The sequence below is a fragment of the Urtica dioica genome, chromosome 6 (genome assembly GCF_054948205.1).
Source record: "Urtica dioica subsp. dioica isolate 48M chromosome 6, U.dioica_male_clone48M_v1_H2, whole genome shotgun sequence".
Classification (NCBI taxonomy): Eukaryota; Viridiplantae; Streptophyta; class Magnoliopsida; order Rosales; family Urticaceae; genus Urtica; species Urtica dioica.
In genome coordinates, this window is record NC_142761.1 from 29,320,578 (window position 1) to 29,337,828 (window position 17,251).

Sequence of the window (17,251 nt, forward strand, 5' to 3'; positions counted from 1 at the left end):
CAAGCGCACGCGAGCCAGGCGGCCGGGGGCGCAGGTGCGTGCGCGGGCCAGACGGTTGGGAGCGCAGGCCAGAGGGCCGAGGACGCGGGAGCGCGCGCGGGCCGGACAGCCTGGGGAGTGCTTGTGCGCGCGTGGCCTGGGAGGCCGGGGGCGCAGGTGCGCGCGCAGGCCGGGGCCGCAGGTGCGCTAGGGCGCGCGCGGGCCCAATGGGCCGGTGGTGCAAGGGCGCGCACGGCCTTGGTGGGCCGAGGCGTGGACGCGCGCGCGAACCGGTCGGCCGGGGGCGCCGGGGCGTGCGCGGGCCCAGTGGGCCGGGGCCCGTTGGGTGATCCGGCCGGCTCGAATTGTTTTTGAACTTCCGGTTTGCCGAAATCAACCGGTAACATAAGTCACAAAATTATTAAACTTGTCACAAAATCCATGGCCGAGCATAACGAAACCTGGAAATTCCGAATCATCCCAAAAAAAAACTGTCCTCAACAGATTTAGTTTCAGATTCAATTCCATTACAATACTCATCAATTCCAGAATCAAAGCAACATCACATATCAGGATGTCCAACTCACCAACACACGGCCAAAAAAAATAACCCACGGCCAAACCCAATTTAAGAATTCAAAACCATCACCAATCTGAAATCAAATCAATCCCTCAACATAAACAAGCACAAAGACACTCCAATACATTCCAAAATCCTCAAACTCTCAGAATCACAAAGCCCTATTTCCTCAATTACAAACCCTAATTTTTCGGATTTTTGAACTGAGGAAGAAATTTCTTATCTCACTTGAGGAATCAAACTACCCAGACCATCCACGTCCTCTTTTCCTCATCGGAGATGCTCGCCGGAGCTCCTGAGACACGAGGCCGAGAAGAATCAAGGAAGGGGTTTCAAACCCTAGAGAGAATTCGGAGAGAAATTGAAGGAATTGAATCCAATCCTTACCTCCAATAGCTGCACCGGTTTCCACTCACTCACTTCCGATGACTTTCCTCGGACCGACGTCCTCGTCTAGCTCGCGGCGATTCTCTTCTTCTCAGCCAGAGCGCGCCATGGTGGAGCTTGGTCTCGGGTGGTGGCACGCGAGGAAGAAGAAGTTGAGCGACGAAGTTTGATGGTGGTGAAATGGCCGGTGATGGGGGTGGTTGTGGTTTTGAATTATTTTTTCTCTTCTTATTTTTGCTCGCAGGAAACGCACGGTGGAGAGGAAGAAAATCGAAGAAGGAAGAAGAAGATAAGGAGTGGAGAGAAAATCCATTTCGTTTTATATGAAAATAGTTTTTTATTTATTCATTAAATCCTTTTGTTCTCTCATAACCTCAAACCCACCCCACTTGAAAAATTTCTTTCAAATGGGTCCTGAATATTGTTACAATTATATCCTTCATCATATAATTTTTTTATTAACTCCGTGACCGATCGGATTTTAATTTATGATTAAACCGAGAATTCGTTCTCCATTAATTTAAATATATTTAAGGTTTCTCGGAATAATTCTCGTCCTTGAGAATTTATTTCTTAGATTAATTTTCGGAATATTTCTTCGAAAAATAATTTATTATTCGAGACGCACTCGATAAATCTTTTATTTATTCTAAGATTTTCCATTACCTTAAAATATTTTAAATTAATTCGATAAACTTATATGACCATAATTTACTCAAAATTTAATTGTAACAAATGGAAGCTAGTTTATTAAACGTAAATTTACAAGTCGAGTGACAAGTCCTCGTGTCAAAACTTACGGGTCCTCGAGTCGAGTCTTTCTCCTCGAGTTGTGTTTGCTCCTCGAGTTGAGTCTTTCGCCTCGAGTCATATTTGCTCCTCGAGTCGAGTCTTTGTCCTTGAGTCGACTTTGCTCCTCGAGTCAAATTTTGCGTCCACGAGTCGACTGAGAGTCCTCGTGTCAACCCTAATTCCTCGAGTAGAGTCTCTCCCGTTTCGTGCGACTTGCACGAAATACCGAACTCCGAAAGCCTAACGGGTCGGGTCACCGAAGACCGTTGAGGCCCACAACGGCTAAGGCCCATACAAACGGCCCAAAAAGTCCAAGATCATGCTCCAACAAGATTATTGGAGTGGCCATCGCGCGTTCCCCGAAAGGAGCACGCACTCGGAGCGCCCTTCAAAAGGAGCGCACGAGGGCGCTCTTTGAAAGAGAACGTGCGCGCGGCGCGCACAGCGCATGGCGCGCCGCGCTCCTTGAAGCCATGCTCGTGCTCCTTTTCAAGGAGCGCACGCTTGGGACTTGCTCCCACTCCATGAGTTGCGGCCCTAAGGCCTCCTCATTCACTATAAATACCCCCTCTCATTGAGGGGGAGAGACACATTCATTCTTCTCCAAGATTACTCGCTCTCAGATTTCTGAAACGCTGCCGGAGACTTTCTAAGCACAATTCCCTCTGATTTAGCGCTTGATATAGAGCGCAAGCCATTCCGAGGATTTTCTACTGAAAATTCCCTGCGCGTCTAACGCACAAGACGCGTCCACAATTTTCTACTAAAAATACCCTACGCGTCCAACACACAAGCCACGTCCACGATTTTCCACTGAAAATTCCCTACGCGTCCAACGCACCCAGAATTCTCCACTGTGAATCTCATATGTCTCTAAAAGAGATAAAACACACATTCTCTATCGGGTCACTCGATCCTAGAGTTTTGAGACGTCGCCGAGGACTCTTCCGCACTTTATCTCCTCTGTCGTTCACACCCTCTTGAACTACGTTCTGACTTGATCCCGCAACGCGGGTACGTATGCAGCTCACAAGAAGCACAATCAACCCCCCCCCCCCCCCCCCCCCCCCCCCCCTCTTTTCTCTCTTCAGAGAGCACATCCGACTGGAGGAAACCTCAACTCGAGACTTTCGAGTTCACACATTAGCTCAGGTGCGACCAATTGGTCCGGCCTTAGATCGAACCACTCGAAACTTTAAATCGTTGTTCATTTTCGTGCGACAACATTTTGACGCTAGAAGGAGGGGCCTTCTCGACTTGCACAACCTGATTCTCTTCTATTCGTCTTCTTCTTTTCTTTTGAAAATTCCGCTTTCTCGGACTTGAGAAAATATGAGTAATCAACCACCTACGCGTTCTGAGGGCGTTAACAACCTCGATATATCTGCCATCTCCATCTCCAGATAGCCGGGACGACCGCATCATGGAGTTGGAGGAGAATATCTGCCAACTAAAGGCGACGAATGCAAGGTACCACAGCCGACTGTCTGCAAAACGACATATGCATAACACAATAATCCCCAACGGGAAACCCAAAAACCTCAATGAGGGAAGTCACGACCGTGACCTAGATTACGAGGGCATTGGTGATTCGGAGGATACCGAGACTTCTCTCACAAAGGATGGGGGACTCCCTGCCGTGAATGAAGCCGGTCCGTCGGACCCTTCATCTAAGACAAGGGATGCACCTACAACCTCCCAAGAGGGAAACTCCCGACGTTCGGCTCATGACTGACTTGATCACAGGGAGAATGTTGCGGACACGCGAAGAGCGCGGCGTCTTAGACGAAGCCTGCGCCTCCGTGCGGCGAACCCGGATCTTAGGGATCATCTTACCGCCCAACGCAACGAGTGTGGTGATGACCTAAGAGAGCGACTAAGCTCTCTGCCAAACGGCCCTTTGGCGGTCCCAACCAACGGGAACCGCCGTACGGGTCAAGGGTCCAATGAGAGATGACAGGTGACTCCTTCCGAACAGGGACTTACTCCGACTACCGGTCTCGATGTGGTGACCATGATACACAATCTTCGTAACAAAGTACGAGATCTCCGAGAATACGGAGTAGGCGGAAGTGCCTACGGGGTCGTTGAGGAGAATTCTTCGCCTTTCACGGGCTTACTTTTAGAATACCGTGCAGGCTCTGCGTTAATCTTGCACACCGGGCCAGCCTTCTCCATACGGACCATTTCGATTGGTTTCGCTCTGCCTTGGGCTCATTAGGGGAACGGCTCCAGTTTGTGCCCCAAACTCAACAGGGTCGATCTGCCTAACTCAAAAGGGTCTTTCCATCCTGGGTCCCGCACACACTTGTCTGAAGCACGTACCCTCCTAGTCTAGATGGTCCAACGGAAGCAACGCCACGGGTCACGAACCGTGCGTAAAAATAGGTCGTGACACTACACCCAATTTCGGCTGTATTGAGCCCAAACGATTGAAAAAAAAATGTCGTTCTTGAAAAAAAAAAATACATTTGCAAAACACACAACATTACAACTTACAAGAAGACCTATTCTCCAAAATATATGCAATGATCAGATTTTATTTTACTACTAGTTCATTGCCTATCAGATATACATTATAAATTATAGGGCCGGCTAAACAACTAGCCAAAATAACACTCATACTTTAAAATTGTAGCCCAACTATTTACATATTTAGGAAAATAGCCAATTTATCATGACAACATTCCAATATTCCAATAATACCCTTAAGTTAATATTATTAACTATCATAGTAAATAATATCATCCATAACAAAAAAAAAATAGTAAATCTAATTAACAATAACAAAAACTACAGTAAATCTTATTTGTCATAACAAGAATAACAGTAAATCTTATTTACCGTAACAAGAAAACAATAAATTTTATTTACCGTGACAAGAACAACAAAAAATCTTAATTACCGTAACAAGAATAAAAGTAAATCTTATTTACCGTAACAGGAACAAAAGTAAATCTTATTTACCGTAACAAGAACAATAGTAAATCTTATTTACCGTAACAAAAACAATAGTAAATCTTATTTACCGTAACAATAACAATAGTAAATACGATTAACCATAACATTTTATAGTTAATCTAACGGGAAAAGTATCAAATATGAGGACTAGTTAATCTAACAGTAAATACGATTTACTAATTGTTTCCGTGAACAATCGAAAACAGTTAATCCGACAGTAAATCATATTAACCATTGAATAAATCAATTGTTTCTATGGTAAATATAACAGTAAATCCGATTTTATTTAGAACGAAATACCTACGATATACACAACATTACAATTCTATTTTTTACAAAAATTTCTAAACATTTTCTCATATCAAAAGAAAGATCTATATATATATTGAATATTTATTTTCTCATACCCATTCAGACCAGAAGAAAAAAAAAATCACATTAGTACTATTGCAATTCATCAGACTCACCGGGGTGAAATTATATTTGTTTGGGGGCTAAAACGTTTCTATCACATTGCTTCATTTATTCGATTCCTATTCATTTCTCTTCGTCCATTAACTAATTACGATCACGAAAAAAAACTCGACACGCGTGTAGCCAGAGGACCCGAGACGGCGATCAACTGGACGACCCGTCTAAACATCGCGATCGGCGTGGCCCGCGGGCTCGTGTACCTCCACACCGAGCAAAACACTTCCCACGGGAACATAACCTCCGGCAACCACCTCGCTCTCCTCCGTCGCTGCCGAGATCTCACCGAAGCCGTCGCCTCTGTCGATATCCGCGGTCGTAATTCTGCTGCGGCGGCGACGGAAGACCAGGAGAATCGCGACTCCGACGATCTCCGCTGCGACTCGGCGCAGGAAAAATCCAGAGTCGACCGGACTCGCACTGAGAAGACGAAAGCTGCCATGGAACACTTCTCCATCTCCGTATCCGAAGACGCCGAGACCGAGGATTTCCTCCACGCAAAACAGAAGCGGTCCAGGACAGCAGTCGCCGCCGCTGCGACGGCGCCACCGGAGAAAGCGAAGTCCGGCGATGGATCGGCGGTTGATCAGCGGAGGCTGTGGGTGAAGGACCGATCGAAAGCGTGGTGGGACGAGTGCAACGGACCGGACTTTCCAGAAGAGGAATTTCGGAAAGTCGTTCAGAATGGGGAAATCGTCGTTCGAGCTGATCTTCGAGGAGCTAAACTCGGTGATCGCCAAGGAAGACGGAACAGTCCATTCCGTCGATCAAGCCCTCGCTCCTCCGATACTTCGCGACGGCGATGGAGTTTATGACCGATTGCTGAAGCCCCGCGGTGGCGATCATCCAGATCGGGTGGTCGTGTTGGTGCTCCGCCGCCGACAGAGATCTCCAGCGAGATCGGGCAGAGAAAAAATGGGGGGTGAAGTTAGAAAAAAGGGCATTTTTGGTACTACGTGTAATATTGGCTATTTAGCTAAATAAACTAATAGATTGGCTACTATTTTAATATCCCTCTAACTACAGGCTAGTTATTAACAAATCTCTTGAATTGCGGCACATGTTTGATTGTTCATACAGTTGAAATGGCATTGCTTAACACGAATTGTAACCAAATTCCTACCATTCAAACTGCTGAGAAACCGAAAAATTTCATCTATCTTGGATATCAAGAACTTCGAATAAACCAGATTTAGAACAAGAACAGTCACCCACTTCAGTTCATTTGGACTTCGAAACCATGTGCTCCGATTTCTGTTTATCAAGAGTTGCAATATATTAGCCATGCCCACGACCTAAAAAGCTATATGATATCAAGTCACTTCATAATGTAGAAGCAAAATTGACATAAAACATTCCTCGGGAACCCAGAAAATAAGATTGAAGGAAAATAGAATCCCACTTGAAAAAATGATATTAAGCTACATGATATTTTGCATTTGGAACCCAGAAAAAAAGATGAAAGGAAAATAGAATCCCACTTGAAAAAGTGATATTAAGCTACATGATATTTTGCATTTGGAACCCAAAAATAGGAGGGAGAAATAGAATCAGGGAGAAATAGAATCGCATTTGGGTGGAAAGAAAATGAAAGAAGAGAATGGAAAATATAATCCATCCAAATTCATACATTTGGGGACTATATTTGTGTCTACTTTCTTACTTTTCCATCTTCTTTTCTTCTAATTTTTCATTACCTCCAAACGCAATACAAAATATTGATTTTTCCCTCTTATACTCCATTCAATTTTAATTTTATTTTGCGTTTTTTGGGTTTTAAACAGAGCTTTATGAAGGAGAACAACTCTTACTTCATAAGTCCTTTCGAAAGAAAAAAACCTTGGATCCTCTGTCCCAAATTTCTCTGTTTTATCCAATCAAATTATAACTTGCGATCACTTTTTCAACCCTATTTTAAACAGAAATGTATAATTAAGAGAGTGATGACATGTTATAATTGATTTGAAAGGACATAAAATGAGAGAAAAAAATGGAACTATAATTCAAATTTTTTTAGGCATTTAAATAAAATAATCAGCTAATAAACCGTTACTTTTAAGTAGGATGACAATTTGGCCCGTTACGCGCGTTCCCGTTACCTGATTTTAACGGGTCGGGTAATACCCATTCTTTTCGGGTAAACGGGTAATACCTATTTAGGTTGTAACGGGTCCGGGTACGGGTAATATACGGTTACCCGGGACCCGTCCCGTAAACTTTTAAATATTTAAAAATATAATAAATAATCATATGTTTACCTAATTAAAATAAATAAAATCTTATAATGAAATATTATTAACGCCCTAGTGGTTCTAACACATCTAATATAATTTTGAATGATCATATATCAAGACAATAGAGGAGTTTGGGCTTGCCTGCTCGGAGTAAGGCAGATATTTCCCGTCGAAAGTCACAACAACACGATCTTTCCCATCAACACCTTTGGCCTTGTCAACTGAGCAGTAGAAATCTATGGCTGACATACTATAACATAAGAGAGTTACAAAAACAAATTGAAATTCTGATGAGGGTAAATAATTGAAAAGGCTTGCAGAATTCACTCACATGCCGTCACCAAACTCTTCATTGATAATCTCCTTGATGCTCTCCCCAAAATGCATGATTGCTTCGTTCAACCTGCAACATTTTTCCAAACGTTGGAAAATCTAAAAAAGACAGGTTTATTACTTCATAAAATTACTGAAACATCCTTAATCCTAAACCTGTACCTCCATTCTTGCACACGGAGTGCAAAAGTAAGTGTCGGCCTAATAAAAACGATTTCTCACTTACAAAGTACACAAAAACTGTTCTTATTTCTCACCAGCAGTAGACTTGTTTTAGATACTTTTGATAGCCATTTTGATTTCATAGATTTAACAAGCACAAAATACAAACCACCAAACTTGTATTACCAAAGCTTCAAAAAGAAGACACAAAATAATCAAAGGTACCAATATACCACAAAAACAACAGAGTTGAGGCTCAAGCATGATGAAAGGAATCTCTTTACTCTTTTGCTTACTCCTAAATCTTACTTGTTACCAACAATTTCCAAGCTCGTGTCTTAAGAACATCAGCCAAAAAGATACGACCAAGCTAGAAGAAGATAGTACGAATCGACATCTACACAAAGATACTGAATTCCCAAATTGAAATCACCTATAAACAGTCGGATCTTGAATCAAATGAGGATCGTAAGACCTCATCGGAGGCTTCGTCATAAGATTGAGAAGATCATCGCTGAGTCCGGGCAGAGAAGCTCGAAGCTTCGAGGCGGTCCCGGGATTGAGACAAGCTTGGCGTTTCAGAAGCTGTGCAACGTAAACATTTGTCAGACCGGTCTCCTCTGCTATCTCATTGTAGGACTTGCCTGAACTCTGCTTCACGCCTTGCAGTTGAGCGATCACGTGCGCTTTGTTGTGTGCATCCATTTTCCTAGACCAGAAGATTAACACATAGGAGGAACTTGTAGATTTCAAACAATACCCAAAAATTGTGACAGACAGTGAAATTCATTAATTGCGAAGCTCAATTTTGACTTCCTGCTTGAAAATTGTCATAAAGAGAGCAAAATCTAGTCTGGATTGATTAGGTCAATATACACGACTGAAATAAACACAATAAAGCACAGGACAGCGAAAAGAGGATCATTAAAGGATTGAAGTTTCATCTTTGTCGTTGTACACCAATTAATCAATCAAATGCAACGCACGGAGGTCTTATAATCGTGTAACGCTCATATGACTTACGTCACGAGCCAGAAGCACTGCGTGAAGAGTTGTACGTAGATCGGCGAGTTTTGGCCTCTGGTTACCGATGAAAGTGTAAAAGAAGATGATGACAATGAATATAGTGAAGATAGTGAGTCATATTTTGTTGAGAAATTGCTCCATTTGTCACCAATTTCATAATATTTTCCTACTCCCCATCAAAAAACTAATTTTTCCCAAAATGCCACCATCTATGTCAACAATGTTAATATCTATTTTTGCCTTTCACTATGAGATGTCAACGATGTCAACAATGTTGACATCTCGGTGGCATTTTGGGCCAAATTAGTGTTTTTGTGGAAAGTGGGAAAATGTTCTAAAATTTGTGACAAATGAGGCAATTTCTCTATTTTGTCTGTCCCTTTACAGAGGATAATAATAAAATGCGATTTTGTGATCAAACTTCTGTAAAATACGGTACACGTGTTCATTTTTAACGTCGACAATACTAAACATTATTCTAACTAGTAAAAATAAAAAACAGCGTAAATATATGCCTTTTTTTTAATTGTTGTAGAAAATTATCTTATAAAAAAATATAAATAACATAAAACGTCACTAATACTCCGATAATTCGAATGGTTTATGTAAGCTCAATAGAGTTATTGATTATGTCGATTTTTGGACCGATCAACAATCACAAATAATAATATGCTAATATTTGATATTTATTTAGTAAAAGCTTCAGAAGACGTCGTATAAGAAACAATATAGGAATGAAAAGCTATAATAAAAGGAAAATAATAATAAACTTTATTATTATGAAATTCAATCACAAGAGGACGAAATGTCGAACTCAAGAAGACGAACTCAACACTGAAAACAATGTAAGCATAATGAATAATGATTGAGAGATAAAAATTATAGTCTTGTATATGCGAATCGACGTCTGATCTTCTATTTATAGACGAGGCGGAGCTTCTTCGCTGAAGACACGTGCTTCTTGATCCGTCCTCCTCGTCAAAGGTGAAGTCGTCTCAAATCCGATCTTCGCGGCGTGGTCTCCTCTTTGACTGACCGATTCTTCTGGCCAGACGGACGTGGTCGAGCTGGAAAGTATGATTGGGCTTGGGCCGATCTTCCGAGATCAGACTAGGCCCAGAATCGATCTACATAATGGATATTGGGCTTTGGTCTGGCCAAAGCCCATCCAAGATTAATGTTTGAAATGATTGATTTTTTACCCCCATAGTTATTATGAAAAAACTATCAAAAAATATATGAGTTGCTGACGTCAACTCGATATCCAAAAATTTCTACAATAAGTATTTTTACATTTCTTTAAGCTAATATATAACTACACCAGCCGCATCAATTTACTGATTAAATCTGTATAGAAAATTATTATTATTATTATTATTATTATTATTACTATTATTATTATTATTATACATATATAAAGTAGAGTATAAAATCATTATTCATTCTACAGTATAATGATGAAAATACCCTTTGTAACTTTTGAATTTACATTTATACCATTATTTATTGCCGATATAAAATTATCTTATAGAATTATAAAAATACATCAACCAAACCGCAGCAATCACGGGTATTTTGCTTGGTTTTATAGATATATAAATGGGAGGACACTCTCTCTCTCTCACAAATTACTATTCATTATACAGTACCTTCCCATTTAATTTTTCAAACTTACAGCTCCTCTAACATAATATTGTTAATTATATGTTGCAAAATTATTACTTCGTATAGTAATATTTAAAAGTAATAATGGTTTAAAAGCAATCATTTACAACCAAACTCACATAATCAAATTCGAAATAATGTGAGAGAGACTGTATAATAAAGACGGAGTGTTTAAAAGCAATGATGGTTTAAAAGCAATCATTTACAGCCCCTCTCACATAATCAATAATGTGAGAGGGGCTATAGAATAAAATCGGACTGCTTCATTCTACAAATATTTATGCCTTTTTAAAGTTGCAAAAGTATATGTATGCCATTGTCGAAATTACATTTATGCCATTAATTAAATTACATATTTGCTATAATATATAAAAAAAAAATAAAGGCCACAAACAATAATAATATTTTTAATATCTCTTAACTTATTAATATCAAAATATATCAAGCAATCTATAGCAACGCGCAGATATTTTGCTTGTAAGGTATATATTGTAATGGTCATGGTGATTTTTTTCAACTATTTGTAGGATAAGAACAATGAAAATAATGGTTCAAAAGTAATGATCGCTTCTGACTCATTAAGTGCTACATACATATTTAACTATTTTCTCATTTATTTAAAAACAAAATGTACAAGTAGTATACTTTATGAACATGATGCTCTTTTTTTTTTTTTTTTTTTTTTTACCAATTGCTTCTAATTTAAAAAAAAAATGTTATAAAAAACATATTGCTTTATATATTGTTGTCAGCTGTCAGCCTGTCGCAAACCGACTATGCTTACCGAGTCGGACGCTCCTCGGCCATCACGGCGCGATCCGACAAACCACGTACGGACGGATTGGCTCAAGGACCCAAGGCGGCCATGGCCGGTCGGACTTCTCCTTGACGCCCAATGGCCGATCGGCCTCCAATCATGGTTGGTCGGCCACCTCCTTGAAGACCAAGGCCGATCGGCCTCCGAGCATGGCCGATCCGCCACCTCCTTGAATACCCAAGGTCGATCGGCCTCTGAGCATGGTCGATCGGCCATCGCCACTGATGACCCTTGGTCGGTCGGTCATGTTGTTGGAATAGATATAAGATTACGAATAATTTATCACTTCTAGCAAGTGGCGGAATATAAAAAATTCTTTAAAACACGTCAAACGATTTTACTACCTAGACAAATGCATGAGCATATAATTTAAAATTTCAAAACTATAAAGAGTTTTCACTCGGTACCAACCTTGCTTGAAGCTTGAGTGTTCAGAAGCCTTTGGAAAGGTTGAATCGCTCGTCTCCCCACTTAGTTTGTCTCCTTCGTGTCTTCTTGAATCCTGAGTAACCACGATAGTTTCTACCACAAGAGTCTTTGAGTTTAGAAATGATTTAGTGTGTGGGCACTATTAAACACAATGACTCAAGAACTAGTCTTAAATCCAAAGAGCTAATACAAAATGCTGGGTCTAATGATGACTAGGTGCCAAAACAAAAGAGCAAGAAGAGAGAGAGAGAGAGAGAGAGAGAGAGAGAGAGAGAGAGAGAGAGAGAGAAAGGGAGAGGGTTGGGCGGCCAAGTCTAGAGAGAGAAGCTCTCAATCTCAAAAACTTGTGTATTCAACATTGTGAATGAGGTGTGGTATTTATAGGAGGAGTGATTGCCTTAAAAATGTAGTTTCCTCTTTTCTATAGAATATCACATATTCATGAGCACAATCTTTATTTGCCATTCATATCAAAATACCAATGTTGGAAATAGTTTCCCTTTTTCTACTTAGCTTGGCCGTCCAACATGATGTGGCTCATGCCACAAATTTGTTTCCTCTTTTTCTTTTTGGCAAGTATCTTCATACATCAATGTACAAAATTATTTCCCTTTCTCTCTTGATGGTGCACGAAATTAGTCATCTAGAACAAGCTTCTAGATACAAGAATATCTCATGTGGAATTTTCACATAAAATTCCATAAAATGAAATTTAATTCTCAAGGCACATATGCCATGCATGGCCATGTGAATCAACTTCATTGTCATCATATGACTGTTTGAGTAGATCTAGGATTAAGAAAAGATTTATCGCTTCTAGCAAGCGGCGGAATATGAAAAATTTCTTTAAAAGTAAAACGTTTTTACTGTAGGAATAGATCTAGGATTAAGAAAAGTTTAACGCTTCTTCAAGTGGCGGAATTTAAAAATTTCTTTAAAACAAGTAAAAACGATTTTTACTAACCTAGACAAAGAGCAAGCACATGTTATATCAAATTAAAACTATCTAAAAGCAATTACTCATTTACTAACCTTTACGTAGCTTAATCGTTGAGAAGCTTGTGGAGGTTGTATCGCTCGTCTCCCCTCGCAGCTCGTCTTTCTTTGTTCTTCGGAAATTCGAGTAACCACGAAAGTTTCTATCACATGAATCACTCGAGATAAGGATTTAGTGTGTGGACACTTTTAAATACGACGACTCAAGAACAATTCTTAGAATCGAAGAGCTAAAACAAAACGCTAGGTCAAATGTGGTATTAGGTGCCAAAACAAAAACAAAAGGAGTAGAGAGAGAGAGAGAGGGGCGGCCAATTCTTGAGAGAGAAGCTCTCAATCTCTAAACTTTTGGGATGAGAAACAATGTGAATGAGGGCTCTATTTATAGGAGAAGGATTACCTTCAAAATGTAGTTTTCTCTTCTCTATTGAATATCACATATTCTTGAGCAAATTCCTTGTTTCCCTTTTCCATTTGGACGTGCAAGCTAAGCCATGCAAGTCCTTGGATTTGTTTCCTCTTTTGCTTTCTCCTTAGTTGGCCGCCCACTTGCTTTCTTTCTAGAGGAAATTTGTTTCCTCTTTTTCTTTTGGCAAGTATCTTCATACATCAATGCACAAAATTAAACTCTCTTTCCTTGGGTTGGACGTGCATGACAACATAAGAAAGACCCATTAGGAATTTTCAAATAAAATTCCATGAAATGAAATTAATCCTCAAGGCCCAATTACTCTAATCTTGGCCGTGTGGTACATTTCATTTGTCATCATATGACAATTTCAAAAAACTTATTTATTGACATTCATACCATCCCATGTCCGAAAGGAAAAATATTACCATTTAGGCAATTTTCGTAAAACTTGTCTAGTTCTTGTTTTGACTTAGCTTCTAGTTTAACTATTCCTACTCGATATAACTTGTGACAGTGACCTCATGGATCCAAATGAACAAAGCTTGATCTAACATACTTGGACTCAAAAGTTCACAAACCTTTTCCAAGTTCAGCTTAATGTCAACTGACTCCACTAAAGAGTTGACACTGAGAATCTCTCGGTTCAAATGAATTTATTTTCTACTCAAGAATTCAACTTAATTGTGATGAATGGATCCACTAAATATTATTTATGTTTACCCTTCATGAATATGATCAGCTATACGGGATTTATAAAATTACCATTTTACCCTTCTAGTTATTATTTCCTCAACCCCTTTGTCGTTTGTGAATAAGTTAGAAACAATGTATTGATGAGGAGCAAACAAGTCACATTGATTCATCCAAAAGAGTCATGACTCAATTTGGACAATTGCCAGTTCATTTATTCACATTCCAAGGAACAAAGCATGAGGTGATATACATTACATTTCAGCAATCTTGTAAATGAATTATGTATCTATGAAATCTTCACAAAGTTACTCATGAGATCTTCACAACTTAGTACTTCACGAATAGGTCCTGTTCAGAATCACATAGTGAGTCCAAACTGTGTCTTTCTCAACTTAGAATACGTAAGCTATGGAATGACATGTCTCATTTCAGGATTGAGGTAAGCATGATGCAATTCATTCGTAGTGACTTCGAGACATAAGAGGTTAAATGGTTTGTTCTTATTCTGTCTCGAGAAGTGCACTGGTCAATTCAGTACCTTCAGAAGATACTTAAAAGAACTATAGAGTCTCCAACTCTCAATGTCCCATAACCAGACATCATAAATTCTCCTAACAATCGTACTGAGATCAATAGTCCTTTGATCCTTAGATTCTGAATATATGGTTTTATGCAAACCATGAAGAGTTTGTTCATGCAAAACTACATTTGTCTCTTCATATGTTGTTAGGTTTGTTTAAGGACTATAGACTATAGATTATCATAATGCTTCAAACAGACTAGGAAGAATGACTGAACGTTTCAACTTTTATTAATGATTTAGCATTTACAAGCAAGAGTCTTCGTGAGACTATATTACATCAAATGTAGATAAATAGACACTACTACTCTTCTTGTGGGCACTATTGAAACCAAACTCCCACTTGACTAAAAGAAGATGTGAGTAGTCCTTCATGCCTAATCCCTTCCGATGCTGGTCGAAGACCTTGTTCGCTACGCCATTGGTGAATGGATTTGTCAGGTTGTCCACCGTTGAGATCTTCTTCACCACTACGTCTCCACGCTGCAAGATCTCTCGAATCAAATGGTATTTCCTCTCAATATGTTTAGAGTGCTTATGGCTTCGAGGTTCCTTTGATTTAGCGGCAGCCCCACTATTATCACAATAAAGGGTCATGGGCTTGTCGACGTTTAGAATGACTTCCAAATACTCAAGGAATTTTCTAATAAGCCATATAGCCTCCTTGGATGCTTCACAAGCAGCCACATATTCTGCTTCCATTGTGGAGTCAGCAATGTAAGATTGCTTAATACTCCTCCACACAACAACTCCACCATTAAGGATGAACACAGATCCCGAAGTGGATTTCCTGGAATCCTTATCCGCTTGAAAATCGGAGTTGGTATATCCCGTCATAGTCAAGTTAGTACCTGAATATGTAAGCATCAAGTTCCTAGTTCTCCGAAGATACTTAAGTACATGCTTAACAGCAATCCAGTGCTCGGGTCCAAGGTTGGATTGAAAACCGCTAACTACGCCAACTGCGAAGCAGATATCTGGCCTAGTGCAAAGCATAGCATACATGAGACTTCCTACGGCTGAGGTGTAAGGAGTTTTCCTCATGTCCTCAATCTCTTGTGCAGTCTTGGGATACTGGTCATTAGAGAGTGAGTGTGTGGCCCTTCGTGGAGTCTTGCATCGAGAAGCGATCCATCACCTTATCAATATAAGATGCTTGAGAGAGTGATAAAGTCCAGTTTTTCCGATCTCGAAAGATTATGATCCCAAAATATACGCAGCTTCTCCTAGATCCTTCATATCTAATTGCTTTGCTACCCAGATCTTAACCTCAGATAATTTACCCACATAATTACCTATGAGGAATATATCATCGACATACAGTACCAGAAAGACAACTTTGCCTTCGTGTATTAACTTGTAAACAAACGGCTCATCTATTGAATGCTCAAAACCAAAGGTCTTCACAGTTTCATCGAATCTAATATTCCATGACATAGATGCTTGCTTTAATCCATAAATGGACTTAAGACACTCACAAACCTTGGTCTCTTGACCTTCTTCCACAAAACCATCTGGTTGAGCCATATAAACGCCGCTCGTCAAGATTGCCATTCAGGAAGGCAGTCTTGACATCTATTTGCCAGATCTCATAATCGAGAGCTGCCGCTATGGATAGAAGTATGCGGATGGATTTAAGCATCGCGACTGGCGAGAAGGTTTCTTCATATTCAATCCCTTCTTTTTGGGTATAAGCCTTAGCCACTAGTCGTGCTTTGAATGTCTCGACGTTCCTATTCGGACCCTTTTTCTTCTTGTATATCCACTTACACCCTACGTGTTTAATCCCTTCGGGATGGTCTACAAGTTTCCAGACTTTGTTGACATACATCGAAGTACTACTTGATGAGGTTCTGATGAGTTAGGTTGTGTTTCAGTTCGGGTAAGAACATTTCTTACAGATGAGGTAGAAGCATCCTCACCCAACTTATCTTCAAGCAAAATGTTTCTTCTAGGTTTTACATCTTTCATAAAGTCATCCTCAAGCAAATGAGCGTTCATGCTAACAAAAGTCTTGCCGTCCTCTGGACTATAGAATGTGAAACCTTTAGTTTCCTTTGGATATCCAACGAACAGACACAATTCTGACCTACTAGTCAACTTACTAGTCTTTTGCCTTAGCACATGTGCAGGGCAACCCCAAATTCGGATGTGGCCTAGATTTACTTTACGGCCAGTCCATCGTTCATAAGGAGTTCCAGGAACCATTTTAGACGGAACTTGGTTCAGAGTGTAGGCTGCTGTTTTAAGGGCATATCCCCAAAAGGAAAGAGGGATTGATGAGTAACTCATCATTGATCTAACCATCTCCATTCGAGTTCGGTTTCTTCTCTCTGACACTCCGATTTGTTGAGGTGTGCCAGGTGCTGTAAGCTGAGAAGCAATACCTTGTTTTTTAAGAAAGTCATCGAACTCTCCAGACATATACTCACCACCTCGATCGGATCAAAGGGTTTTGATCTGTTTGCCAATTTGCATTTCCACTAAAGCCTGGAAGACCTTAAATACATTAAAGGTCTTGGATTTGTGTTTGAGAAAATAGACAAAACCGTATCTTGAGTAATCATCGGTGAAGGTAACAAAGTATTCATATCCTCCCCATGCCTGTGTACTGAGAGGACCACATACATGAAAATGTACAAGTTCCAGCAACTCAGTGGCTCTTCGACCCTTAGCTGAGAAAGGTCCCTTAGTCATTTTTCCTTCTATACTAGATTCACAAGTAGGTAGTGAG

The 17,251-nt window shown here is 40.2% G+C and overlaps 1 protein-coding gene and 1 long non-coding RNA gene across 2 annotated transcripts; both read right to left on the reverse strand.

Annotated features, from left to right (window-relative positions):
- Positions 1-771: 771 nt before the first annotated feature.
- On the reverse strand, positions 772-1,313 carry LOC149393583 (uncharacterized). The gene is made up of 2 exons (XR_016299869.1): positions 947-1,313; positions 772-854 (listed from the first exon to the last, which is right to left on the reverse strand). It is a non-coding gene; the product is annotated as an uncharacterized LOC149393583 (long non-coding RNA).
- Positions 1,314-6,201: 4,888 nt separating this feature from the next.
- On the reverse strand, positions 6,202-9,043 carry LOC149393584 (cyanate hydratase-like). The gene is made up of 5 exons (XM_089617683.1): positions 8,923-9,043; positions 8,333-8,608; positions 7,736-7,807; positions 7,546-7,654; positions 6,202-6,424 (listed from the first exon to the last, which is right to left on the reverse strand). Exons 2-5 carry the CDS (start codon positions 8,602-8,604, stop codon positions 6,392-6,394), a joined length of 486 nt encoding a protein of 161 aa, XP_089473809.1. The 5' UTR covers positions 8,605-8,608; positions 8,923-9,043; the 3' UTR covers positions 6,202-6,391.
- Between the last annotated feature and the right edge of the window lie 8,208 nt (positions 9,044-17,251).